The sequence below is a fragment of the Podarcis muralis genome, chromosome 2, assembly GCF_964188315.1.
Source record: "Podarcis muralis chromosome 2, rPodMur119.hap1.1, whole genome shotgun sequence".
Classification (NCBI taxonomy): Eukaryota; Metazoa; Chordata; class Lepidosauria; order Squamata; family Lacertidae; genus Podarcis; species Podarcis muralis.
The window spans coordinates 123,397,971-123,425,137 of NC_135656.1; the positions used below are offsets into that span (position 1 = coordinate 123,397,971).

Genomic DNA, 27,167 nt, shown 5'->3' on the forward strand with positions numbered 1-27,167 from the left:
TGGAGTAGTGTGTGTGTGTGTGTGTGTGTGTGTGTGGTTGAACATGGAGCCAGGCCTGTTGGCCCTCATAATAACTTCGCTGGGTCTGGAGCCTCGCTCTGATTGGCTCCCAAGACAGCGAGGGGCGGAGCCAGCCCTTTTGGAGGGAAAATAAAAGGAGCCAATTCAGAGGGAGTTTTCTGAGAGGGAGAAAGGGGGGACTGGGAGAGGGATGGTCTGAGGGGCGACCCTGGAGGGGAAGGTGAGGAGAATCTCCACTGGGAGAGGAGGGTCTGGGGAGAGGAGTCAGGCGGGAATTCAACGGGAGAAGCTATGGGGAGGCGGAGGGAGGCGGAGTGTCCATCCAGTGAGGAGGGGAAAAGGAGACCCCCCCCCAAGCCAGTCACCAGGGCTGAGGGGATCCCCTGGGTCCGCAAGACTGACTGGAAATCCCTCCGGAGTGGCTGGGAGGGAGCAGAGCAGAGGAAAAGGGCCCCTCGCTCACGAACCCCCCAGGTCTGAATCTGTGGTGGAAGCAGAGCTGCGTCCCAAGGCTTGAACGGGGACAAAACTCAGGGAAGGAGCGAGAGGGAAGGAGCAGAAACCCAGGGGAACATTTGGCCCCCGTTTCTAGAAAGCGGAACATCCGCCTTAATTATTAATATTATTTTATTTACCCCCCACCCACCTGGGGACAGGGCACTAAGCTGCTGTCTTGAGGGCCTCTGAGCCGAGAATCACAGAGAACTCTGCACATGCCCTGGACCCCCGGATTCTGGGAGGGAAGGAGGACAGCCAGCCAGCCCGGGGGCAGTGCTCAGCTTGCGAAGGGTTAAGTGGAACAGAGCCGGAGTCCTAGAGAAGACAGGAAGTAGAGAGGCGGGGCGGGCCCTCCAGAGCCGAATCCCCTCCCTCCGTGCCCAGTCCCGTCTTTTCTCTCTTGTCTCCTCCCCGCGCTGCCTCGGTTTCCCTCCTGGGAAGAATCCGGTGAGTCTCCTCTCTCTTCCCCCTTGGGGTGCCCATGGGAGAAGGGGGTCCCGGGGCTGCAGGGGGAGACCCCCAAGTCTGGGAGCAGAGGGTCCTGCCCCCCCATTCCTCTCTGCCAAGCCTGGGAGGGGGCGAGTTTCCAGGGGGTCTGCAGCTCTGCTCTTCCTTGGCATCCTCTTTGGGGAAGGAGGGAGGGGTCTGGGGGGGGAGGGCATGCCCAGAATGCCCCTTCCAGTGGAGGAGCCCCTGCCAGGCCGGCCTTTCCCCCGGGCAGATCCTCCTCCAGATCAGCTCAGGTCTCCAGCCCAGAGCCTCAAGGGAAGCCTCTCTGGGCAGGGGCCACGCCTGGGGCTCCTCCGTGGAGAAAAGGGGAGAGCCAGAGGGCTGAGCTGGCTGCACTGGGCTTGCCAGGGTTCAAGGGAAGGGAGCTGCCTTCCTTGAGAGGAGAGGGTGGAAAGCCGCCTGAAGGACCCCAAGATCTTGTCCTGAAGGGGGTGAGGCGATGCAGGGAGGAGAAGGAGGGGGCTCTGGGTGGCAGGTCTGCCAACGTTTCTCTCTCTGATCCCAGAATGAGCTTTCAAGGATGTTCCCCATCCTGGAGTTTCTCTGCAGCTGCTGCTATTGCAGAATGTTTTATTTACATTAAACTTATAATTTTCACAGTGCGTAGGTAAAACTGGAACTCCCTCCCGCAGGAGCCAGGGATTGGACAGACTTTACTAAAGGGAACTAAGACAATCTATACGGAATATATGGCAAGCATGATTGTGAATAGTACTCTCTTAGAAAAATGTAAGATACAGTAGGGGACATGTATTATCAAGAAGAAAAAAGCAAGGATACCTACTCCCCACCTTCTGGGACAAAAGAGGGATTATCAGTCATTGTGTGGCTCTTACTACTAACGGGACATTGGTACTATCTCAAAATAGACTAGCTCTATCAAGCTACCCTAAGATTTGGGAATCTTGTCACAAGCAGAGCGTAAAGCTCACTTCTGGAGTTTTTGGAGGATATACATGCCAGGTGTTCTTAAGAACACTGCAGATTTAGGACATGTGGAAGATCTATACTTTGATTGCTTCCATGCCAGGGTGGGGGCCACATTTTGGGACTGGAGACTTGCGAAGATGGTGTATAAGCACAGACGATATCTAAGGAGGAGGAGTGTAATAGTTTCCTGGTATTGTGAACAGGGCTCTCCATACAAAGCACCTAGCATGGGGGCACCTACATGTAATATCTACTCTGCTATTTTCTGCCCATACAGTGGTGCCTTGCAAGACGAAATTAATTCGTTCCGCAAGTTTTTTCTTCTTGCGAGTTTTTCGTCTTGCGAAGCACGGTTTCCCATAGGAATGCATTGAAAATCAATTAATGCGTTCCTATGGAAACCGCTTGCCAGGCTGGCGGTGCGGAGAAGGTTTTTCTCCCCACCGCAAGCCTTCAAGACAGGTACGGGAACAGAGGGGAAGGGGCTCAGCGCTTCTCTGTTCCCGGGGCTTGCGGTGGGAGGAGGGTTTTTCCTCCCCACTGCCAACATTCAGAACAGCATTCTGAATGTTGGCGGTGGGAAGGAAAACCCTCCTCTCACCGCAAGTCTTCAGGACAGCCATCCGAAGGCTGGCGCGGGGAGAAGGTCTCTCTGCCCCACCGCCAGCCTTCGGAGGAGCCTTCTGAAGCCTGGCGGCAGGAGGAGGTCTCTCCGCCCCACCGCCAGGCTTCGGAGCAGCCTTCCGAAGGCTGGTGGCGGGAGGTGGTCTCTCCGCGCCACCGCCAGGCTTCGGAGCAGCCTTCCAAAGGCTGGCGGTGGGGCGGAGAGACCTCCTCCCGCTGCCAGGCTTCAGAGCAGCCTTCCGAAGGCTGGCGGTGGGGCGGAGAGACCTCCTCCCGCCGCCAGGCTTCGGAGCAGCCTTCCGAAGGCTGGCGGTGGGAGGAGGTCTCTCCGCCCCACAGCCAGACTTTGGAGCAGCCTTCCGAAGGCTGGCGACGGGAGAAGGTCTCTCCGCCCCACCGCCAGGCTTCGGAGGAGGTCCAAGGACAGTGGGGAAGACGCGCTGCGCTTCCCCGCTGTCCCGGAGATTTCCCTATGGGCTTTCATCTTGCGAAGGAGGCCCATAGGGAAATTCGTTTTGCGAAGCGCCTCCAAAACGGAAAACCCTTTCGTCTAGCGGGTTTTCTGTCTTGCGAGGCGTTCGTCTTGTGGGGCACCACTGTACTCTGGGGTTGCAGTTTTCAGGCTTGGGAAAAGAACGGTGACTGGTTTTTGCACCAAGTTCTGTCAATTATCCCCACTGAGTTCAATGGGATCTACTCTCAGGTCACTACTGTGCAGACCATGCCAGGCTTGCAAGTGGGGTGAGGAGCATACAGAAGAAATTGGAATTACTGGAAATGTTTAGAAATGGGGCTTCTCTTGGGAAGGGGCTGCTACATTTGTGCTTCTCCAGGGGCAGGAGAATATCTAGGGAAAGAGGGTCCCTGCAGGGCCTCTGAGACTCCCTTTGCTCCTTCCTCTCTCCCAGAACCCTGCAGCTTGTTGTGGCTTCTCAACTCCTCAGGAAGGAAGGAAGAGACAGATCCTGCAAAGCGTGGAAGGATGGAAGGGGGAAGATGGACGGTTGACCTGGTCAGGTTGTCTCTTGCATCCCTCCTCACAACCTCTGAACGTTCCCTCCCAGGGACCTCAGAGAGATCTGGTGAGTTCCAGGGGAGGGGAGATGGGGATATGGATGGATTGAGTCAGAGAGGTATTGGGGCTTGCTCAGGGGGGCTCCTCCACCTGCCTGCCTGCGCCTTTGTCATCTGCAGGCAATTTGAGCTAGGAACACATACCAGCTCTCTGACCACCGCGATGTATTGGCAGCTCAAAATGTCTAAAACCAGCACCATGATTGAATGCTCTACCAGAAAACTTACCGATCCATTGGGCAGCACTGGAAGGCATGACTCTTGAAACATAGACTTCCGGTTTGTCTGCAAAGGGAAATTGCGAGTCGTCTGTCTAAAAGACGACCATTACTGGGGGTTTTGAGCAGTGGTGGTGAGTGCCAGGGTTAGACAGCCCCCCCAAAAAACCCCACTGGTAGTGGGGTGTCGAGGGGACCAGTCGGGCATGAAGAGGCTTGACGCGATTGCCGGAGCCCCAACACTGCATCGGCAGCACGTGGGGTGTCTGTGTGTGTGACAGTGGCTTGAACCTGCCCATGGCTCCAGCGCAGCTCAGAAACCCGAAACCAGAAATCGCCACCTGAAGCAGCAGACTTTCAAAGGAAAAAAGGTATTTTCAACAACAATGGACTTTTCAAAATAAAAAGAATTGGATTTGATTTTGATTTGTCAAAGACGGAATCTAAACAGGAAGTAAACTTCCGTATTTTGAAGGGAAGATTTTGCAATACAGACTTGTGAATGGGGAAAAAAAACTTTGTTTTTTTTAAAAAATAATTTTTATTAACTGGCCAATCAAATCAAATCACATCGCATAAATTCCAAATTATAAAGCCAAATTTTTAAATTTTGTTGGGGGAACCCATACTTCAAGATCCAAAGGGGGATTCAGATAATCTTCTTAGTACTGCGTTAATGTCCAAATCAGTCCCAATCAGTCCAGACAAAGTTCATAATTCTATCCAGTCTTATCTTGGTGTTTCCACATCATATCTTATTCATATAATTTCTCTTTTTCCTTTATGATCTCTTCTGTTAGTCTCCTTAAGCCAATAGCAAGTATAATAATCCTGTGTGGATTTCCCGTTCCTCCACAAAGTCCAGATGGTTTCCATATATCTCCTTCGTAGATAACATCGCTCTTTCCGTCATAAATTTTGGCATTTGTCGCTCATAAGTCCCACCGAGGAGTTGATCCACGATATGTAAACAACTCTATTTCTCTCTTTCTCCTCCCAGACCCAAGAGCTCCAACAATGCCTCCCAAAATGGCGACGGAATTTTTAACTGCGTCATTCCAAAACTCTTAGCTTTCCAGCTTCATCTTGAAACATTGCTTTGGATCGAAAGTTTATCTCCACACAGTCTTAAATCCACAGCTTGTCCTTGATTTCTGACTCATTAGGGGAGGGGATTCTTGTTAAATCACATAAAAAAAGGGAAGGAGACATTGGTGCTTTCTCAAAGTAGACTAGTTCTATCAAGCTACCCATAGCCTTTGGGAATCTTATCACAAGAGGAGTGTAAAGCTCACCTCTGGAGTTTTTGGAGGACATACATGCCTGGTGTTCTTAAGAACACTGCAGATTTAGAACATGTGGAAGATCTATACTTTGATTGCTTCCGTGCCAGGGTGGGGGCCACATTTTGGGACTGGAGACTTGTGAAGATGGTGTATAAGCACAGACGATATCTAAGGAGGAGGGGTGTATTAGTTTCCTGGTATTTAAAAAATGTGGCATCACCGGCTCCTCTGCTTCCACATACAGATTTGGTCCCCATGCAACTCCTGACAGAGGCAGATACGGCCACAACATCTGTTTGGCTTGTGATGAGAGAGCTCAAAGATTGTGAACAGGGCTCTCCATACAAAGCACCTAGCATGGGGGCACCTACATGTAATATCTACTCTGCTATTTTCTGCCCATACTCTGGGGTTGCAGTTTTCAGGCTTGGGGACAGGACGGTGACTGGTTTTTGTACCAAGTTCTGTCAATTATCCCCACTGAGTTCAATGGATCTACTCTCAGGTCACTACTGTGCAGACCATGCCAGGCTTGCATGTGGAGTGAGGAGGGCAAGAGAATCCCTGCAGGGCCTCTGAGGCTCCCTTTGTTTCTTCCTCTCTCCCAGGACCCTGCAGCTTGTGGTGGCTTCTCAACTCCTCAGGAAGGAAGAAAGAGACTGAATCTGTAAACCTAGCGAGGATGGAAGGGGGAAGATGGACAGTTGACCTGGTCAGGTTGTCTCCTGCATCCCTCCTCACAGCCTCTGAGCGTTCCCTCCCAGGGACCTCCGAGAGATCTGGTGAGTTCCAGGGGAGGGGAGATGGGGACATGGATGGATGGAGCCAGAGAGGTATTGGGGCTTGCTCAGGGGGGCACCATTTTGGGCTCCTCCACCTGCTTGCCTGCGCCTTTGTCATCTGCAGGCAATTTGAGCTAGGAATACATCACAGCTCCCCGGCCACCGCAATGTATTGGCAGCTCAAAATGTCTAAAACCTGTACCGTGATTGAATGCTCTACCAATGTCAGACAACTTACCTATCCATCAGGCAGCACTAGAAGTCACGACTCTTGAAAGTAACCTGATTCTGGGCTTCCGATTTCTCTGCGAAGGGAAATGGCGCTGCAGTGCGAGTCGTCTGTCTAAATGACGACCGTTACCGGGGCTTTTGAGCAGTGGGGGTGAGTGCCAGGGTTAGATACCCCCCCAAAAGCTCCAAGGGTAGTGGGGTGTCGAGGGGACCAGCCGGGCGTGAAGAGGCTTGCCGCGATTGCCGGAGCCCCAACACTGCATCGGCAGCGCGTGGGTGTGTGTGTGTGTGAGAGAGACAGTGGCTTGAGCCTGCCAGTGGCTCCAGCGCAGCTCAGAAACCCGAAACCACAAATCGCCACCTGAAGCAGCAGACTTTCAAAGGAAAAAAGGTATTGTCAACAATTATGGGCTTTTCAAAATAAAAAGGATTGCATTTAATTTAGATTTGGCAAAGACGGAATCTAAACAGGAAGCCAACTTCCATCTTTTGAAGGGAAGGTTTTGCAGTACAGACTTGTGAATGGGGAAAAAAACTTTGGAGACACATCAGTCTTTAGATGCTTTTAAAACTGCACTTTGTTACTTTGCTACCTATTAACACTATGTACCCTGGATACAAGAAGAAACTGTAGCTCTTTGTTCTTTGATTCCTAAAAAGGAAGATACAGGAATGATTGGAGTACTCTGTTTTTTTGAATGGGGATGCAGATTTTATGAATGAAAGCACTGAAAGGCTTGAAAACATTGCAAATTCTTTTTTAAAAAACCTATAAAAAGGACCCTGGATCTTGGCAAGTTCTACCAAAGCTTGGCAGGAGGACACTTCCATAACTGGGTGGTAATCCCAGGGAGGGGAAGTCCCTGGTAAGAGCCTTAGTAGGAGAAAGCGGGGACGGGGGGGCCTGTATTGGAATAAAAATTGAGTGAAATAGCATATATACCGTAGCTATTGGGCGACTGGGCTTATTAGACGACCCCCCAATTTGACAGCTGCAATTTGGGGGTTCGTTTTATAAGCCCAGTTTCCTAATACACTGGGCAGCAACAGGGGGCGGGTTCAGCTTGTCAGCATCGCCCTAGAGCCAGTGCACCAACTGGACTCATGCACCTCAACCCCGACTGGGCTAGGCGAGCTGGGAAGCACCGCCAGAGACCTCCTTTCTCACAGGAACAGGTCACAGTGCTGTGGACTCACAGCTCAGAGCTGAGAGCACCGGATTCACTGTCTCAATAATACAGTCGTTGCGCAGCAGAGTTTTGCAGAATCTTGCAGAGTATAAACCACTCGGAGAGCAGCTCTGTAGAATATCTTCCTTTTATTCTGTAACTACAACTATGATACATGATCATCAGGAGACTTGGGTATGGGAGGGGTGAAATCTCCTCATACTCCCCCATTTTATCCGACCATTTCAAGAATCTTTAACATAACTGCAATTTACACACACTACACATTGTGACAATACAAATGAATAAGCAGCTTCTGGAAAACTCTTCACACACATTTCTTCCTCTCAAATGCAAATTGACATCTCTAATTAGGCAGATTTGAACAAACCACTTTTCAGAACTCAAATATATGCTTTCCTTCAAATATCAGGTAAGGAAATAAATGCAGCGCTTTGTGCTATCACTCTCAGCACACTTCATGCCTGGTTTAGAAAAAAAAACCCACCAGAGTTGCTCGTGACCGCAGTCTTTGCAAACTCTTCAGAAAACCTTTTCGGTGGTACACCCTTGGTTGTTCTCTCGGATCTGCGCAAAACTCTCTGATCCTCTTGTTCTGGTGCTTCCTCCTCTTTGGGAGAATGGGGAGCTAAAGTATATGAAGCTGCTAAGTCTGAGTCAGCGTCAGACTCACCTGAGGCTTTTGGGCTCTGATAATCTGTGCCATCATCTGGAACTACATTGGCATCAGGATTATCACCAACAACACTTGCCTCCCTCTTAACTTTCTTTGCCCCTTTTGCACCATCATCACAAACGGGATGGCACTGAAAAACGCCAACTCTCTCCCATTGTGGATTGTCATCAATACTCCTGGTCAGCCTTATGGTTTTCGTGTCTGTGATCAGAACACGATAAGACCCTTTCTCATATCCTAGGAAAACACCATGTTCTCCATGCTTGCTTAGTTTGTCACCCTGCGAGGTGTGCACCCAAACCTCCGAACCACAAATTTTAAAATGCTTTACACATGGTTTTTTTCCGTGAAGCATCTCATATGGGGTGCAATTTACACTAGACTGGTATCTCCTGTTATACACATGACAGAAAAACGAAAGAGCTTCGGCCCAAAAAGGATTGGGTAGCCCCGAATCATGTAACAGCGTTCTGATTCCATGCTGCAGGGTCTGGTTTACTCTCTCACATAAACCATTCTGCCAGGGTGATCTGGGCGTGGCGGTCCTATGCTCAATGCCCTGTTCAGAAAGAAAACTCTCAAACTCTTCTGAACAAAACTCTCCACCCCTGTCTGTGAAAAGACAACATACATTTTCATTATGTACATTTCTGAGCCATTTACAAAACTGGCGAAACTTGGTAAAGGCTTCAGACTTTTTCTGCAGCATATAGACCCAAACATATTTGGAATAGGAGTCTATCAGAACCATGAAAAATCTTGAATTGCCTCTAGAGAGCGCTAGGGGCCCTACTAAGTCTGCATGAATGACTTCATATGGTTTCTTGGCCTCTCTCCCAGACTCTGTACCTTTGGGAGCTTGCCTTGCCTTACTCTCAGCACAAGAAACACATTTCATGTGGTAGGGACATTCTTTCAACTTCATACCCTGAACCATATCAGGCATTTTTGCCACAGCCTGGAAATTCAAATGACCATAAATACGGTGGTAATAATGAATACATTGGTCATGCAACTTCTCATTCTTATCTACAGACAAATTGCAATACTCTTTCCCAGTTGCTTCTGCAGTGCCTGTACCTGAAACAAAAGGCAATTGGTACAATCCATTTACACATTTTGCATACAAAATGAGCTTGCCATCTCTAAGAATTTCACAGCGAGATTTAGCAAACACCACCTTAAACCCTTGATGATCAAGCTGGGAAACACTCAACAAATTGTCCTGAATATCAGGCGCATACAGGACATTCTTAATAGTTGCATTCAGGCTCTTTAAGAACACAGTTCCCTGAGCCACACTCGTGAGAACTGTCCCATCTGCTTGATGAATTTCTTTCTCTTGCTTCTCAAGCTGAACAAAGAGATTCTTATTTTTGGCCACATGGTTTGAACAGCCAGAGTCGACCACGAAGAAACTCCGCCCACGTTGACTGGAACAGCGAGAGATCAAAGCCTTTGAAGTAGCAGGTGCTTGGGGATTTCGTCCTCCTCCCCCTCTGCCTCTGAAGTTTCCCTTCTTCTTTGAAGACTTCTTGCACTGGAAACTCAAATGGCCTTGTGCTCCACACGAAAAGCACCGCTTCAATTTCAAAGCTTTAACAGCAGCAGTTTCACTTTCACTTTCCCCTGCTGAAGACTCAGGCACATTTTCAAGCACATTTTTTACAGCACAGTCCCGGCTTTCTCTAACAGCCTGTCTGCGATCCCACTCATTCAGGAGCACGCTAGACACATAATCTTCTGTTAGCCGGTCAGAAGGCATTGTGGAAATCTGGGCAGCTATTCCATCATAAGACTCATCCAGGCTATTGATCATCAGCATTGCAAATACAGCCTCTGAAATAGCCAGGTCTCGCTGAACAAGGTCTTGTCTGAGACGCTTTAATTGAGACAGATGGCTAGGCAAATCACCACCTTTCTCCAACTGCAGCCTGCACAGCTTTTTAAAGAAAATCACACTGGAACCAGCATTCTGCCTCAGATGCATATCTCTCAACTTATGCCAAACAGCTTGTGCAGTCTCTTGACCCTCTAAGTTCACCAGCAAGTGGTCTGAAACACTCAAAACAATAGTCCCTCGGGCTTTCATATCTGCAGCATGCCACTCAGCTCAATCATCATCATCCTTATCTGGAGGGTCATCTATCGTGTGAAATAGCTTCTCCCTCTGTAAAAGCGCTTTCATCTTTACTTGCCAAACTGCATAGGTTTCAGGCGTGAGGAGAGGAAAGGACAGCGCCATCTGGCCAGAATGTGCACAGGCCATGTCTGCTATTACTTAGAGCAAGACACTTCCCTCGTGCAACACAGATAAAGCCTTGACTCCCTCAGCCACTCTCTCTCCCACTCAGAGCGCAATTAACAGGCAAACAGGGATGCTATCTTCTTCCTTTGGCAGTCAGCAACATACCTCCGTAAATCAAGCAGCAGCAACAGCAACAGCGGCAGCTTGAACACTGCTCCAAACAGCTCTGCTTCTGGGCACCGCAAATCAGTCCAGCATGCAGCGTCCGTTCCACCGTCCGGCAAACAGCAACAGAACCTCTGGCGACTGGGATGACTGGAACAACGTCAGGTCAGACGACTGGAACAACGACTGGGCCCATAACCAATGTCAGCATCGCCCTAGAGCCAGTGCACCAACTGGACTCATGCACCTCAACCCCGACTGGGCTAGGCGAGCTGGGAAGCACCGCCAGAGACCTCCTTTCTCACAGGAACAGGTCACAGTGCTGTGGACTCACAGCTGAGAGCACCGGATTCACTGTCTCAATAATACAGTCGTTGCGCAGCAGAGTTTTGCAGAGTCTTGCAGAGTATAAACCACTCGGAGAGCAGCTCTGTAGAATATCTTCCTTTTATTCTGTAACTACAACTATGATACAAAACTATATACAGAGCTGAATATTCTAAGCATAAATCAATGCTACACTGAGAGTCTGCAGCTGCACTTAGCAGCAATCTTATCTCTAGGATCTCCAACACTCACTTTCTCCGATACACTGACTGACTGACTCTCTCTCACACACACAGATAAGTTGCTGGGCAGAATAAGTAGATAGGCAGGACACACCTCCTCCTCTCTGGAGAGTCAGCAGAGACCATCAGGAGATAATCAGGAGATTCTTGGGTATGGGAGGGGTGAAATCTCCTCACAGCTCCGCGCCACCCAAACCCATCGTATAAGGCGACCCCCGACTTTGGAGAAGATTTTCTGGGGTTCAAAGTCGCCTTATACACTGGAATCTACAGTATATTGGATTACAATTACCATTTGGATTACAAATCTAATTTGAATTATAAATACGTCTGGAAAATTTTTGGACTCACAGTGGAAATATTTTGGATTACATGACACATTGTGGATTATAATATAACTAGAAGCTTGGCAAGTGCTAATCAAAATCAAGGAGACAATGTAACAGTAAGTTTGAACAATGGTAACTGTTAGACTTTTGTTGTGGCCTGCTTTTTTTTCTTTTTTGTCGATTGTATATAAAGGTGATTTTGCCCTCTTTTCTCTCTCTCTCTTGGATATTGTGGAACTTTTATAATTCTCTAAGTTTGAATGTATTGCTACATGTGCTGGTCCTGGGGGGGTTACCATGCGGCGTGGTCTGAGTCCGGTCAAGGGTCTGGAGGCTGTCCATCAGGGGCGAAGCGAGGTCCAAGGCAAGGAGCTGGGCGTGGTCAGGAACTCCGGAAGAGCAGGTCAGGGTGCTGGCAGGAACAGGTTTCCAGCGATGTTGCTCCCGCAACCTGGGACTGGGCTGACTGGCCTTTATCTCCTCTGAGGCCTAGGACAGTCCCGGCCCACAGGTGACTCACCTCTCCTGGCCTTAAGGCGAGCACTCCTTCTGAGAGAACTTAGTTCCCTCTGCCTCTCTGCCCTGAGCCTCTGCAGCTCAGGAGAGGCTGGAGGGTTAGTGGACCCAGAGGCAACCTCACCTTCCCCTGACAGAGCTGGGAGAGGAGCACCTGCAGGCAATGGGTCCTCAATCACCTCCAGAGCCAGAGTGGATTCATCTGGTGTCTGCTCCTGAGGATCCGGCACAGGAGCGGGCCCTTCAGTTTCAAGCCCCTGCCCCGGCTCAGCCGGCCCTGGAGGCAGGGACTCCTGTGCAGGCTGGGATTCCTCAGGTTCAGCCTCTGAATCAGATTCCCAGGCCATCACACCATCTCCTCTCTCAGGCCCCCCCTCAACCGAGGGTCTGGACCCGGCTTGCTGGGGTATGCCGCATGGAACTCATGGAGGCAGGCAGGCAGGCACATGGACGTTGGCTGCTGGTTCCCAGGAACGGTCCTCGGGTCCATACGCCTTCCAGTCTATGAGATATTGGAGCTTTCCCCTGCGGTATCGTGAGTCCAGAATGCGTTCCACCTCATACTCTGGCTCCCCCTGAACCAAAATTGGCTGTGGTCGGGGTGGAACTCGTCGGGCGGGGCCACCGGACTCAGTATGGACCTGTGGAATACCGGGTAAACCTTCAGGGTTGAGGGTAACCACAGACGGAATGCCACAGGCGAGACCTGGTCCACGATAGGAAATGGGCCGGTGAAGCGGGCAACCAGCTTCCGTGAAGGCCGAGAGGAGTGGAGATGGTGAGTGGAGAGCCATACCAGGTCACTGACGTGGAGTTCCGGCCCCACCTGGCGGTGGCGGTCGGCCTGGGTCTTGTATGCCTCATTGGCCTGACGCAGTTGCTCCATCAATAGTTGTTGCTGAGACTGGAGCTCCTGAAGCCACTCTGTCACCGCAGGGACTGTGGACGCCGGCAGCACATCCGGGAACAACCACGGATGGTAACCGTAACTGGCCTGGAACAGGGTCTGCTGGGTGGACGCGTTCACCGTTTTTTTGTAAGTGTACTCCACCAATGCTAGGTGGTCAACCCAGTTATCCTGCTGGAAGCTGCAGTAACCCCGGAGGTACTGCTCCAGCACCGCGTTCGCCCGTTCTGTCTGGCCATCGGTCTGTGGGTGGTAGGCTGACAATAGACAGACCTCTCTTCCGAGGGTCTGGTGCAACGCTCGCCAGAAATGGGATGTGAACTGGACGCCCCGCGACGTAGCCAGCCACGTCAGCCTTCAGACGGGGCCACCAAAACTCCCGGCTTATCAGATGGGTGGTCCCGCCACTAGGGCATCATGGGTCATCCGGAGAACCTCAGCCCGCAGTGGCCCTGGCGAGATGTACAGGCGACCGTGGTGCAGCAGTAGGCCCTGGTGCAAGACCAGCCCCGGATACTGAGGGCATGACCCTTCGGCCAGTTCCCTGAGTCGTTCCTGGGCCCAAGCGTCGACCCGCTCCTGTTCTTGCACCTGATCCCACAGTAGCTCAGCCTCCTGGGTGGCCAGGAATGAGGCCGGTGGTAAAATCGCTGTCGGTACTGCTTGCTGTACCGTGTCTGCGATGTCTTTGGGTTTCCGGGACAGGGCATCCGCCTTCTGGTTTTGGGAGCTACGGATGTAGCGGATCCGGAACTGGAACCGGAAGAACAACGCCCACCGGATCTGCCTTTGTTTCAACTTGTGGGTGGTCTGGAGGTACTCCAGGTTCTGGTGGTCGGTTCTCACTTCCACAGGGTGTCGTGCCCCCTCAAGATGATGGCACCAGACCTCAAAGGCCACATTAATGGCCAGTAGTTCCCGCTCCCACACGGTATAGTTACATTCCGCCGTAAGGAGCTAGCGGGAATCGTAGCCGTAGGGTAACAGTGGCGCATCCGGTCCATGCTGCTGGGACAAGACGGCACCGAGAGCTGTGCTGGAGGCGTCGGTCTCCACCACGAAGGGCCGAGAGGGATCAGGATGCTGCAAAATTGGCGCCCTCTGAAAACAGGCTTTCAACCCCTGAAACGCCTCCTCTGCCCCCTTGTCCCAGGAAAATGGCGTCTTGGGGCGCAGCAGTCAGGTCAACGGGGTGGTGTGATGAGCATAGTCTGCAATGAAGGTCCGGCAATAGTTGGCAAACCCCAGGAACTTCTGTAGGTCCTTGCGGTTCCGGGGTGCCGCGCACTCCCGAACTGCAGCCACCTTCCCAGGATCCATCTGCACCCCATCTGGAGAGAGTCGGTGACCCAGGAAGTCTACCAACCGCTGATGAAACTCGCACTTGCTGAGCTTAGCATACAGGTGGTGCTACGGCAAGCGCTGCAGCACGGTCCGGATATGACCCTTGTGGCGAGCTGGGTCACGGGAGAAAATCAGAATGTCATCTAGGTACACCACCACGAACTTGTCTAGGAAGTCCTGGAACACGTGGTTGATGTACCATTGGAACACGGCGGGTGCGTTGCACAAACCGAAAGGCATTACCAGGTACTCAAACTGCCCATACCGGGTCCCGAATTCTGTCTTCCACTCATCCCCGGCTTGGATCCGAATCAAATTGTAGGCCCCCCGGAGGTCTAGCTTGATTTACATGTTACCTGTGCCCCTTGCACCCGCTCCAGCAATTCCGAGATAAGGGGCAAGGGGTACCGGTCTGGGATAGTAATCTTGTTCAGGGCCCGGTAATCATGGCAAAGACGAAGTTCCTCACACTTCTTAACAAAGAGCACCGGAGCGGCAGTGGGCGAGGTGGAAGGCCGAATGAACCCACGCTCCAGGTTCTTGTGAAGGAAGTCCTGCAAAGCTTCACGCTCCATCTCCAAAAGAGAGTATAGGCGATGCACAGGCAGGGGCGCCCCGGGCTGGAGGTCTATGCCGCAGTCAAAAGACAATGGAGTGGCAGCTGGTCTGCCCCCTGTTCCTTGAACACATCTTGGTAGTCCTGGTAAACAGCAGGGAGCGTTGATGCAGCCTCCCCAGTGCGGGTGGCTGCTAGCATCTCGGACCAAGCATGGGGGCACAGGTCTGGGAAGTGCACAGTCCAATTGACCCAGTCGATCTGAACATTGTGGGACTCCAGCCAGTCCATCCTGAGCACCAGGGGAAACCAGGACATGGTAGCAATGTCCAAAGTTTGCACCTCCCGGTGCTGCTGGTGACACAGAACCAAGGGCTGGGTCTCCTGAGTAATGGTGCCCGAGCACAGGAGCCACCCAGCAATTGCCTCCACCTGTACCGGTTATGACTTATCCTGAAGTGGTACCTGATGATGGGCGGCAAAGGCAGAGTCCATATAAGAGCGGGTTGCCCCTGAATCCACAAGAGCATGGGCCCTCCAGGGAGGGTATAGGCGCACCAGAACCATGAGATGTCGCAATTCCACCGGTGAGGGCCCCTCAGGCATTGTTCGGGCCCCCAGGTAGCCAGGGCCATCGGCTACCGGGGTTGGTGGTTTCCCTGCGGCTGGCATGTTCTCGGGACAGGATCGGGCATAATATCCACTCCCACCGCAGTAGACACACAGGTTCCCCTCCCGACGCCACGTCTTCTCCAAGGGGGAGAGGCGAGGCTGCGCTGTCCCAAGCTGCATTGGCTCATTCGACAACTCGGCTGTGGCTGTGGACCTGCTGGTAAGGACTGGAGCCAGAAGCTCCAGCTGGTAAGGACTGGAGCCAGGACTTGAGTGCTGGCGGTCCCGGGCCTGGCGACGGTCCTCCAACCGTTTGTCTATCTGCAAGCTTCGCTGAATGAGGGAGTCCAGTGTGGTGGAGCGATCCATCATGGCCAGCTGGTCCAGTATCTCATCCGAAAGCCCTTCAAGATACTGGTCCCGCAGTGCAGTCATTCCAGGACAAGTCCTGCACCAACAGCCGAAATTCTGTGGTGTAGGCAATGGCTGTGGACTTGTCCTGTTTCAACCGACAAATCGCCCGATTGGCTTGGCTCCCCTTCAGAGGGTTGCCAAACGCAGTCTCCAAGTGGTTACAAAACCCCACATAGTCTTGTCAGCAAAGGAGAGTCTTGCCGGAGCAGTGGCAAAGCCCAGTTGGCCGCCTGGTCCTTCAGCAAGCTGATCAAGAAGTGCACCTTGGTGTGATCATCAGGTAAATTCTGGGCTCACCCCTGAATATGCAACTTGGCCTGGGCAAGGAACATGGGAAAGCTGGCCGGGGACCCATCAGATTTCTCTGGAAGGGCCACTGGGTACTTGCCAGAAACTGGGGCGTTAGCCACAGGAGCCGGTAAGGCGTCCAACCGCTGCTGAAGCGCTGAAACTGCATTGCTTAGCTGCTGAACGGTGTAAGTCAAGGCCTGATTCTCCTGGGCCTAGTCAGCCATGCCTTCTGGCTCTTCCCAAACGCACCCCAACGAAGGGGGAGTGCGGGTGTGGCAGGAGCAAAGTGCTGGTCCTGGGGGGGTTACCGTGCGGCGTGGTCCTGGGTTGAGGGTTTGGAGGCTGTCCATCAGGGGTGAAGCGAGGTCCAAGGCAAGGAGCTGGGCGTGGTCAGGAACTCCGGAAGAGCAGGTCAGGGTGCTGGCAGGAACAGGTTTCCAGCGATGTTGCTCCCGCAACCTGGGACTGGGCTGACTGGCCTTTATCTCCTCTGAGGCCTAGGACAGTCCCGGCCCACAGGTGACTCGCCTCTCCTGGCCTTAAGGCGAGCACTCCTTCTGAGAGAACTTAGTTCCCTCCACCTCTCTGCCCTGAGCCTCTGCAGCTCAGGAGAGGCTGGAGGGTTAGTGGACCCAGAGGCAACCTCACCTTCCCCTTGATAGAGCTGGGAGAGGAGCACTTGCAGGCAATGGGTCCTCAATCACCTCCGGAGCCAGAGTGGATTCATCTGGTGTCTGCTCCTGAGGATCCAGCACAGGTGTGGGCCCATCAGATTCAAGCCCCTGCCCCGGCTCAGCCGGCCCTGGAGGCAGGGACTCCTGTGCAGGCTGGGATTCCTCAGGTTCAGCCTCTGAATCAGATTCCCAGGCCATCACATTACAGTTTGGTTTAAAAGGGTGTGGGAATTGGATTGGTGGGAGAACTGTTGTATACAAGGCCAGAATGAGAAAAAGACAGAAGGGAACAGTTTGTTTTGAGAACTGACATGGAAGAGAAATCTAAACAAGAGCCAATAAAACAGAGAGTATCAGAAAGAAGGAGAGATTCAGCACAAGAGGAGATAGAAAAAAAACTCCAAAAACAGAAATGGCTGAACTTATGGCTTTACATTTTGCAGAATTCAGGAAAGGGCTGGAGCAGGCTATGAACAAACAATTTATGGATGGAAGATCAGACATAGAGAACACCAAGGAAGTACTGTTGCAGAAATTTGATAAACTGGATGAAAAAGTAAATGTTTTGGAGGTAAAGGTAGAAAGATTTGGAAAAAAAGAGTGGAGTCAACTGAGGGATTAAAGGAAGATCAACTGGCTTTGGTTGGGGCGATAGGGGGCCTGGCAGAAAGACAGGATGAACTGGAACAACAGAATTTACTTTTACAATTAAAATTGAATGCTAACATGGTACGAATAAGAGGGTTATTGGAAAGAGAAGAGGAGCAAGGCCTATCTGGGTGGAATATTGGGGGAATGGATGGGGATACAAGAAGGAATGGAAGAATGTTTTGAGAATGTTTACAGAGTTTGGACCTGAGCTTCAAGAGAGACAGCCACCAGACATACTCTTGACTTTTACAACAAGGAAAAGGAAAGATGCAGTAGTGCAGAAACTTTGAGGATGACCTGGTGGTTGAAGGGCAGAAAGTTGACATTTTTAAAGAAATCCCATTTAAATTGAGAGTCAAGAGAAGGAAGTATTGAAACCTGACATCAGTTCTAAGAGGAGCAGGAATAAATTACAAATGGGAATTCCCGGAGGGAGTTTCCTTTACTTATAGAAGACAGAGGTTCAGATTAATGTCAGAGACTCAGGTACAGGAATTTCTGAATAAACATTGCAAAGACCCAGAGTTTCAAAGCTCAGGGAGAGACTTCAGAACCCCCTATTTAGAAGTTCGCCATGCTTCTCCCCAACATGAGGAGTTCACCGGGTCTGTGCTGCTTTTTGATGCTGGGCACCCACAGAGGTTTTGGGGAGAAGCATGGCAAACTTCTTTGTTCACTCTGAATCGTTTGTTCTGTTCTGTTGTAGGGGTCACACCCTATTTTCTGCTGCACAGCAAGAAGCCCAAGGTGCATTTCGTCTGTGTGTTTGGCTGCGATGCTTGGGTCCTTGTGCCAAAGGCCAAGCGCAGAAAGGGTGGCCCTAGGTCCCAAAAGATGATTTTCTGTGGGTATGAGCCAGGGACCAAGGGGTGGAGATTTGCCTATCCAGGAGTCTACTGAGCAGCAGTGCTGAGTTCTATGAACAGAGTGGGTGGATACATGGGAATCCTGATATTCTTTCAGAGCGTCTGCTTGACTCTGCTGATGAGGAAGAGGTAGAGGTTGAACCTGCTGCTGAGGCACAGAGTCCCGACCCAGAGCAGATACCGGGAAGAGCTTCTCCAAAAGCTGTGAAACTTGAGCAGAGAAGTGCTCCTTCCTCACTCACAGGTCCAGCTGAGAAGTCCAGAAGGCACAGAAAATCATAGGGGGAGCTCTCTGACAGCAAGGATGTTCTGGCTGGCCCTAGCGGGTCAGAGGGGGTACCTGAAGTTGTGCTGAGACGTTCAGCTCACACCACGAAAGGCAAACCTCCGGACAGGTTTGCAGTCACAAACGTGTGGGTAAGTATGGCTTAGTGTGAACCTGAGAGTTTTGAGAATGTTCAGAAACCGCCTCAGGAAGAAGCCAGGAAATGGCATGAGGCAATGCAGAAGGAGATGAGCTCAATGTAGTCTCTAGGTGTGTTCTCCCTCACGACATTGCCAGCGGGCAAACAAGCTGTGAGCAGTCGCTGGGCTTACCGTCTTAAACCCACAGCAACTGGAGAACCACAGTACAAGGCTAGACTAGTAGCCAGAGGGTTCACGCAGTGGAAGGGGCTGCATTACACTGAGGTATATGCTCCCACTTCCAGAAGGGAAACTCTGTGCATGCTCTTAGCCATTGCTGCACAAAGAGGTTTTCCGGTGCATCACTTTTTTGTTTGTTTTTTAAATCTATTTATTCAAAGTTATAACAAAACATATTTCCCAAATACATATCCTTATTCACCCCCGTTTTTCCTTCTCCCCCCCCACAAAACCCATCCTCCCACCCCACCCCCCGACTTCCCTCAGTTCCAGTCTTTGGTTTCTCCACTAACGCTATTTTCTGCATGTTACAGAATTGTGTTCATCATCAAACTGTTTAGCTAATTATCAGTAAGAAAAATTGTGAATGTTCATTCAAAACCTGCCAAGGAGTCCAGTTCGCTTTGTTGCGTCTTCAAATACTTTGTAAAAGGTTCCCATTCATCCTTAAAGTCACAGTTATCCTTGTCCCGTAACCTATATGTCAATTTTGCCAGTTCTGCATAGTCCATCAATTTTTCTTGCCATGATTCTTTAGTTGGGGTTTCTTCAGTCTTCCATCCTTGTGCTACCAGAACTCTCGTGGCCATTGTCGCGTACACGAAGATGTTTTTTCAACTTTTTTGGCAGGTCTTTCCCGGTGCATCACTTTGATGTGGATGTGGCCTATTTGAACTCAGACTTCCAGGAGGATCTGTGCATGCTTCCTCCTCCAGGGTTTGAGGGCAATGGGCCAGGAACTGTGTGGAAACTGCACAAGTCAATTTACCGGCTAAAACAATCACCAAGGAATTGAGACTTGTGTTGGAATGAAGCCTTAGAGCAGTGTTTCCCAACCGGTGTTCCGCGGCACACTAGTGTGCCGCGAGACGTTGCCTGGTGTGCCGTGGGAGGGAGGCGGGCGAGTCGGGTGGCGAGAGGCGGGGCGGCGGCGGCGAGGATCCGCGTCGAGCCGGGGGCGGCTCCGCGGTGGTGGTGCCGAGGTTTCTCTCTCCATTCTCCCCTCACACACACACACACACAGGAAATAACACAGGATCAGCTGACAGGACCCGGCCAATGGGGCGGCGGCGGGGCAGCGCGCGCAAAAGGGAGGAGCGCGAGACAGCGGACGAGGAGGAGGCCGGCATGTCCGGGCAGCAGCAGCAACAACAGCAGCAGCAACTCCCGGCGACGGCACCTCAAGCCCCGGGCAACCCTACTCCCTCACCGGCCTCGGCCGCCCTCCTGCTCCACCTGCCGCCGCCTCCCCCGCCGCCGCCGGCCACCTCGGCCCTGCTGCCGCCCCCTCCTCCGCCCGCAATCGCCGCCACCACCACAACAGCCGCCGCCGCCTCAGCTGGGCCCATGCCTGCCGGGAGCAGCGGCGGCAGCCGCAGCGCCCCGGCACCCTTCCCTCACGGCGGCGACCCGGCCCTGAACGAGCAGGAGAAGGAGCTCAAGCGGCGCCTCAAGCGGCTCTACCCGGCCGTGGACGAGCAGGAGATGCCGCTGCCGCGCTCCTGGAGCCCGAAGGACAAATTCAGCTACATCGGCCTCTCGCAGAACAACCTGCGCGTCCACTACAAAGGTAGAGGGACGGAGGGAGGGCGAGGCCGAGGCCACCGCCATCCCCAGGCCCCCTCCGCCTCTTCCTCCGAAAGGCAGGCTGAGAAACTCCCAGGGAAGCTCTGAATGTCTCCCCCGAAACCGTCGGGAGGCTTCGGTTGTTGCCTTTCTCCGCCGAGGTCGGTGGACCCCGAGCCTAGGCTTCCTTCCCGCACCCCGCTTTCCGAAGACCGCACACCAGTTGGGCCAGTACATATTCCCCTCCCGTGACTGGAGCGGAATAGCCCTTTCTCTTCTTCCCCAACCCTTGTCGTTGGAGGAGTCCCTCAGTCCCTCGCTTTGCTGCCTCCTCCCCCCCACCCCCAAAGCTTGGAGGTTCCCCGGCAAGGGGGAGGGGAAAAAATTGAAACTTACACTTTCGTGCGTCCCTCCCGGCGTGACGCTGCGCGCTGACGTCACGGGGCTGTAATGGTGGTGTGCCTCGAGATTTTTTTCATCAAACAAGTGTGCCTTTGCCCAAAAAAGGTTGGGAAACACTGCCTTAGAGAAGTTAGGTTGCAAGAAGAGTCTTGCTGACAGCTGCCTGTACCTCGAGGGGTCTGGAGAGTCACAATAACTGGTCTTGGTCTTTGTTGATGACATCATTCATGTTTCATGGGCAGACAAACAGGTGCAGAAGTTTGCCAAAGAGCTTGGAAAACATTTCCAACTCAAGAATCTGGGTGCAGTAAAGATTTACCTGTGTGTACAGATAGGCCTGAAGATGGAAGTTTCTTGCTCAGTCAGAAAGGCAAGATTGAGCAGTTGTTTGAGAAGTTCAGGATGTCTGATTGTGCAGGGGTTAGGACCCCCATGGAGACAGGCTACGTGAAAGACAGTCAGCTAGCAGAATGTGCTGAGTTCGAGAACACTGAGGTCTTTCAGTAAGCTCTGGTTAGTCTATTGTATCTGTCCCAGTGGAGCAGGCCAGGCATTGCTTTTGCTACCAATCTGCTCAGCAGGGAAGCTACAAAGCCCAGTGTACCTGCAGGATACCAAAGACTTCCATCTCAAACTGTCAGCTACAGGTGACCCCAAGCTCACGTCCTGGACAGATAGCGAGTGGGCGAATCTGGATGACAGGAAGTCCATATCTGGGATGGTCATAAAATTTGGGGAATCTCTAGTTGGGTGGAAGTTCCAGAAGCAGAGTCTCATTGCGCTGTCCTCTACTGAAGCTGAGTTCAGTGCACTGTCAGAGCTGTGCCGGGAACTGGAGTTCTACAGATGTCTGGTTCAAGAAATCTCTGGGGAATGTTGCTTGCCCAGCACTGTTTGGGAGGACAATTAACCCTGTCTGAAGTTGACAGAGTCCAGATATAAAAGGAGGTGAGGGTGGGGCAACAAAATGACAGACTGAAGTCCTCTGCAGATGATGTGGTATTATCTTTAGGGGAACATCTTAGTAGTGTATTAGAAGCAATAGGGCTGCTTGGATATGCTGTCTAAAATTATTTGGTATGAATTTTTTATTCTTTATTCTTTATTTAATATGCAGGTTGCTCAGTATTATTTTTGTTGTCATTCATTATATGTATTCAATTATATGTATTCGATTTCATCATCAGCTGATGAAGATTCATCTTCAAAATAGTTGATTCAATCCGAATGTCTTGGACATCATCCTTTGAAAGACATCATGGTAAAAAGCAACAACCCGTGAGTAGTACGGAAATTGGAACTAAAATTTTTTCTTTTGAATTGGGCACGATCGGGGGAAGTGCTAAAAGGAAGTCCGCCTCCCCCCCCCATAGACAAATTAAAGCAAGAATTTGATAACTAAGGTCGAGAGAACATTCTTCTCCTTATTGGATAAAAGTTACAAATTTCACAATTTGGCATTATAAGCAAACTTGCTGGAGGATAAGAGTTGTCTTTAAGAACTAAGGTGCAACCCCCCGGGACCCGGGAGTGATCTGAGAGAGAGCCTGTTGAGGAGACATAAAGAGTTTGACAGCTGTCAAACCAGCTGTCAAAGCTGGAAAGAAGAAAATAGAAGAAAATTCCTTTTTTGCTATCTTTGCTGGTTATTCTTGATACAAATTGACTTTAAATTAGAAACGAAAAAATTGGACTGTTGGACTGGAGTTGGAAAAAATAATAAGCAATCAGAATCCCTCTAGAGGTTCTGGACATTACAATGGCTGCAGATGGAAAAATACAGGCTGAGCTGGATAGAATGTTTCTTCTCATGGGAAAGTTACAAGGTCAGAATGAAGCTTTGGCTACAAATGCTACAACTTTGAAAGTAAATGTAAACAATCTTGCTGAATCTGTCAAGGACTTGACTCAAGATACATTTGCAGCTGAACAAGAAGAGATATGTTTTGTTTTAGAGGAATGGGAAGGAGAAGCTGAAATGTCGCAGAAGACAAAGGAGAGCTTGAGGCCTGCTAAGATGGTTATAAAGAAAATGGAAAATGAAGAATGGAAGGATCTCCCTAAGGGGAGATCTGAAGACCCAGGGATTACAAATTTGACCAAGGTGAAAGTTGGAGCTGTCAAGACATTTGGGACATTTGGATTTAAAAGAAAGAAGAAACAAGATTTAGGCTCCACTTTTGAATATGGAGGTCTTGCTCGAAGAAACATAGACTTTAATGGAATGGAGCTTCTCCGTGACTTGACGTTTAATATAAAGGACTACAAAAAAACCCGGCAGAGAGGGACTGAGAGGGACTTGAGAGCCTCGGATACAAGATCTCCAGGCTAGATTTATAGATTAATGGACATTTCTTTTTGGGGATCGAAACCGGGAAGGGGGGGATATGAGCTTGGGAACCCAAAGGGTGTATATTTATATGTCATCTTTCTTTTCTATCTTTATTTGGTAATCATTATAAAAATTGGGAAATTCGTGGAAGGGAACTTGGGTCGACCTTAGAAAAAGATGTTCAGAATGAATATTGTTGTTTAAAATGAGGGTTATAAGTTTAAAATTGGATAACTAAGATGAATCAAATATAAAAATAATAAGGTAAATGATGGGGATAAGAACTTGCTGAGTTAATTATTGGAATTAGAATACAAGAAGGGGAGGTGTGGGGAAGTCAGTGAAAGATGGTAAGAAAATAAGGATCTGGAATTATACTTGTCTTTTTTTTTCTTTTTTTGAGTGATGTTTATTTGTGCTTTTTATGTCTGTTTAAAAACTTGTAAAACCTTAATAAAAATTTATTTAAAAAAAATGAAAGACATCATGGTGTTCCCCACCAGCATTCCATTCCATTGAGTACTTGGTTATGGACTGATTATATATATATATATATATATATATATATATATATATATATATATGCTTTCGTAGATTTTCACGGGTACAGGAATGCAGGTTTTGGTGTCCTCGGGTGTCTTCCCGTGTAAAAGTTGGGGTGTCTAGGCGACGTTTCGACGAGGTCTCACTCGTCATCTTCAGGCTGGTGCTTTCGGCTTCTTGTTACTGGAACAGAGCAGGATCTCAGTGTTTGAGTTCCTATAAATACTGTTGAGGAGGTGTGGCCTCCAATGTTCTGGGCAGAGAGGAAGTTCCCAGGCTAGTGTGCCTTTTCTTCTTTTGTTCCTTAATTACTTGAGGGATATCTTGAGTGATTTCTTGAGTTGCATCCTGAGTACCACTTAGGTGGGTCATTAGGTGTGGATTAGTTGCTAAAGCCTTTGTGTCTTGACCTCTTGAACTTTGTGAAGAGTTTTTCTGAGAAGATGGCTGTACTGCACTTAGTTGTGCTCTGGCTTGGCTTCGTGTATAGGGGCGAGCTGTGGTTTTGTGGCCTGTGCCAGCCAGATCTGTGTAGGGATTGCAGGGGGGTGCAGCATCCGGAGGTGCCACCATGGTTTGGCTACTGGATGGTGTCTGTAATTTATCTGTGGAGAGGGTCTGGGTTTGGGTCTGGTGTGGTTGATTGGTGATGGCGTTCTGTGTGCCTCTGGATCTGGTGTCAGTTTTTGTGGGGAGGGCTAATTTCCAGATGTCTGGCAAGCGGGATGTGTCGTCACGCTTGTTCATGTTGTGAGGGTGTTTCTCTATCTCGATGGCTTCCATGATTATTCTCTTGTGGTGATGTTCCATGTTAAAGAGCAATTTGGAATCTGCAAAATTAATTTCGTGTCCTGTTTCTTTCATGTGTTGGAAAAGAGAGGAAGTTTTTTCTTCTTTTTTGACGGCATTCTTGTGTTCTGCAATACGTGCATTTATTCGTCTGTTTGTTTGTCCAATGTACGTGGCTGGGCAGACTTTGCAGGGTATTTCATAGACCCCTTGGTTTTCCAACTGGATTTTATCCTTGGGGTTTCTGAGGATATTGGCTATTTTTTGGTTGGTGCAAAAGGCTGTTTTGATATTGTGTTTATGGAGGATTTTGCTAATTTTATCTGTAGTGCCCTTGATATAAGGAAGGAGGGCCATGCCATTGTTTTCTTCTGTGTCTTGGTTTTTGGGGGGTGTTTCTTTTTGGATTAGCTTCGTAACCCTGTTTTGCTGGTATCCATTGGCAATTAACACATTTGAGAGATTCTGTAACTCAGTTGTCAAGTGGTCTTTGTCAGCCAGGCGTTTGGTTCTGGAGATGAGAGTCTTGGCTACGGAGTTTATTTGTGCAGGGTGGTGGTGTGATTGTGCATGTAAGTAGCGGTTGGTGTGTGTTTTTTTCCGGTAGATAGTGTGTCCTAGGGAGCCATCAGGTTTTTTGTAGATTAGGACGTCAAGGAAGGGAAGTTGGTTGTTGGCTTCTATTTCCATAGTGAATTGTATTTTGGGGTGTAGGCTGTTGAGATGTGTGAGGAAGCTATCCAGTTTTTCCTTCCCGTGTGGCCAAATTACAAAGGTGTCGTCAACATATCTGAGCCAAAGTTTGGGTTTGTGTTCTGACTTGTCTAAAGCATTGGTTTCAAAGTGTTCCATGTACAGGTTTGCGATGACCGGTGAGAGGGGTGATCCCATAGGTGCTCCTTCTATCTGTTTGTATCTTTGTCCATTGTGGATGAAGTACGTGTTGGTTAGGCAGTGGTTGGTCAGGTCCAAGATGTATTCGGGGGGATTGTATTTGTTTTGAATGGCTGTCAAGGCTTCATTAATGGGCACTTGTGTGAAGAGAGATACAACATCGAAGCTCACAAGTAGGTCATTGGGATGTAGGTTTTGCTTCTTTATTGTTTCTATGAACTGGAAGGAGTTTGGAACGTGTGAAGAGATGGATTCTGCATAGGGCTGAAGTTGCTTGGCGAGAAATTTAGCGAGATTTTGTAGAGGTGAGCCTATGGAGCTGACTATTGGTCTGAGTGGTGTTCCTTCTTTGTGTATCTTGGGGAGGCCGTAGAGTTTGGGGCATCTGGATGATTTTTCTCTGGGGATGATTCTTAGCTGGATTTCTTCACTGATAGGAGAGGCTTTTATTTTGGATTTGGTGGTTTTTTCCAGATAGGTGGTGGGATCTGTTTTTATAGGTTGATAGGTAGGGTCTTGGAGTAGATTTGATAGTTTTGCTTGGTAGTCCGATGTGTTCATCACAACAGTGGCATTACCTTTGTCTGCTGGGAGAATGATTATGTTGTTGTCTTTCCTCAGGTTGGTGAGTGCTTTCTGTTCTTCTTTGTGTAAATTGCTTCTGGGTGGTTTGCTGGAGCAGAGGATGTTGGTGACTTCAAGTCTGATTTTATTGGCTTCATCTGGGTTGATTTTGGTTAGGCTAGCTTCGACTCCGCATATGATGTTTTCCGTGGGGATGCGTCTCGGGGCGACTGCAAAGTTGAAACCTTTGGAGAGTACTTTGGTTTCAGTTGAGGTGAGGATCCTGTCTGATATGTTATGTACTGTTTGTTTCATGGGTTGTTGTGGAGGGTGGCTGGGCTTCTGGCGTTTCTCTAGTTTGTGGAGTTTGTTGGTGTGTGTGTCTGTCTTATGTGAGGTCTCCGTTTCAGCTCTCCAGACGGCTAGTTGTTTGCATTTGTCCCAGAGTGCAGGGTGGATTTTGTTACAGAGTTTGAGGTGAAGAGTGAGCAGATCTTTGTTGGTTTGGTTTAGTAGGTATCTTTTCTTGTGTAGTTCGTTTCTGATTAGGGATAGTTCAGTTCGTTTCAGGATCCTTTCGGTAGCTGGGGTTTTAGAGTGGAATTTAAGTTGGAAGCATGTGGGAATTAAGTTGTTGTCTCGGCAGTTGCGTAGGAACAAGAGATCACATAAGATGGTGGCTCTTCGGATTTCTAGTTTCTCGTAGGTTCTTGTCAGCTGGAAGGTTTCCTCCCCGTAGAGGTGAGATATTTGCTTTCGTAGATTTTCACGGGTACAGGAATGCAGGTTTTGGTGTCCTCGGGTGTCTTCCCGTGTAAAGGTTGGGGTGTCTAGGCGACGTTTCGACGAGGTCTCACTCGTCATCTTCAGGCTGGTGCTTTCGGCTTCTTGTTACTGGAACAGAGCAGGATCTCAGTGTTTGAGTTCCTATAAATACTGTTGAGGAGGTGTGGCCTCCAATGTTCTGGGCAGAGAGGAAGTTCCCAGGCTAGTGTGCCTTTTCTTCTTTTGTTCCTTAATTACTTGAGGGATATCTTGAGTGATTTCTTGAGTTGCATCCTGAGTACCACTTAGGTGGGTCATTAGGTGTGGATTAGTTGCTAAAGCCTTTGTGTCTTGACCTCTTGAACTTTGTGAAGAGTTTTTCTGAGAAGATGGCTGTACTGCACTTAGTTGTGCTCTGGCTTGGCTTTGCACCAACCAAAAAATAGCCAATATCCTCAGAAACCCCAAGGATAAAATCCAGTTGG

The 27,167-nt window shown here is 49.9% G+C and overlaps 1 protein-coding gene across 1 annotated transcript in view; it reads left to right on the plus strand.

Annotated features, from left to right (window-relative positions):
• The first annotated feature begins 209 nt into the window (after positions 1-209).
• Positions 210-27,167, plus strand: part of LOC114592519 (uncharacterized) — a 42,230-nt gene continuing 15,272 nt past the window's right edge. Inside the window, exons 1-3 of the mRNA XM_077923420.1 lie at positions 210-966; positions 3,492-3,665; positions 5,770-5,943. Of these exons, the coding sequence (XP_077779546.1) occupies positions 3,566-3,665; positions 5,770-5,943 (274 nt within the window). The 5' untranslated portion in view covers positions 210-966; positions 3,492-3,565. The remainder of the gene's footprint in view (positions 967-3,491; positions 3,666-5,769; positions 5,944-27,167) is intronic.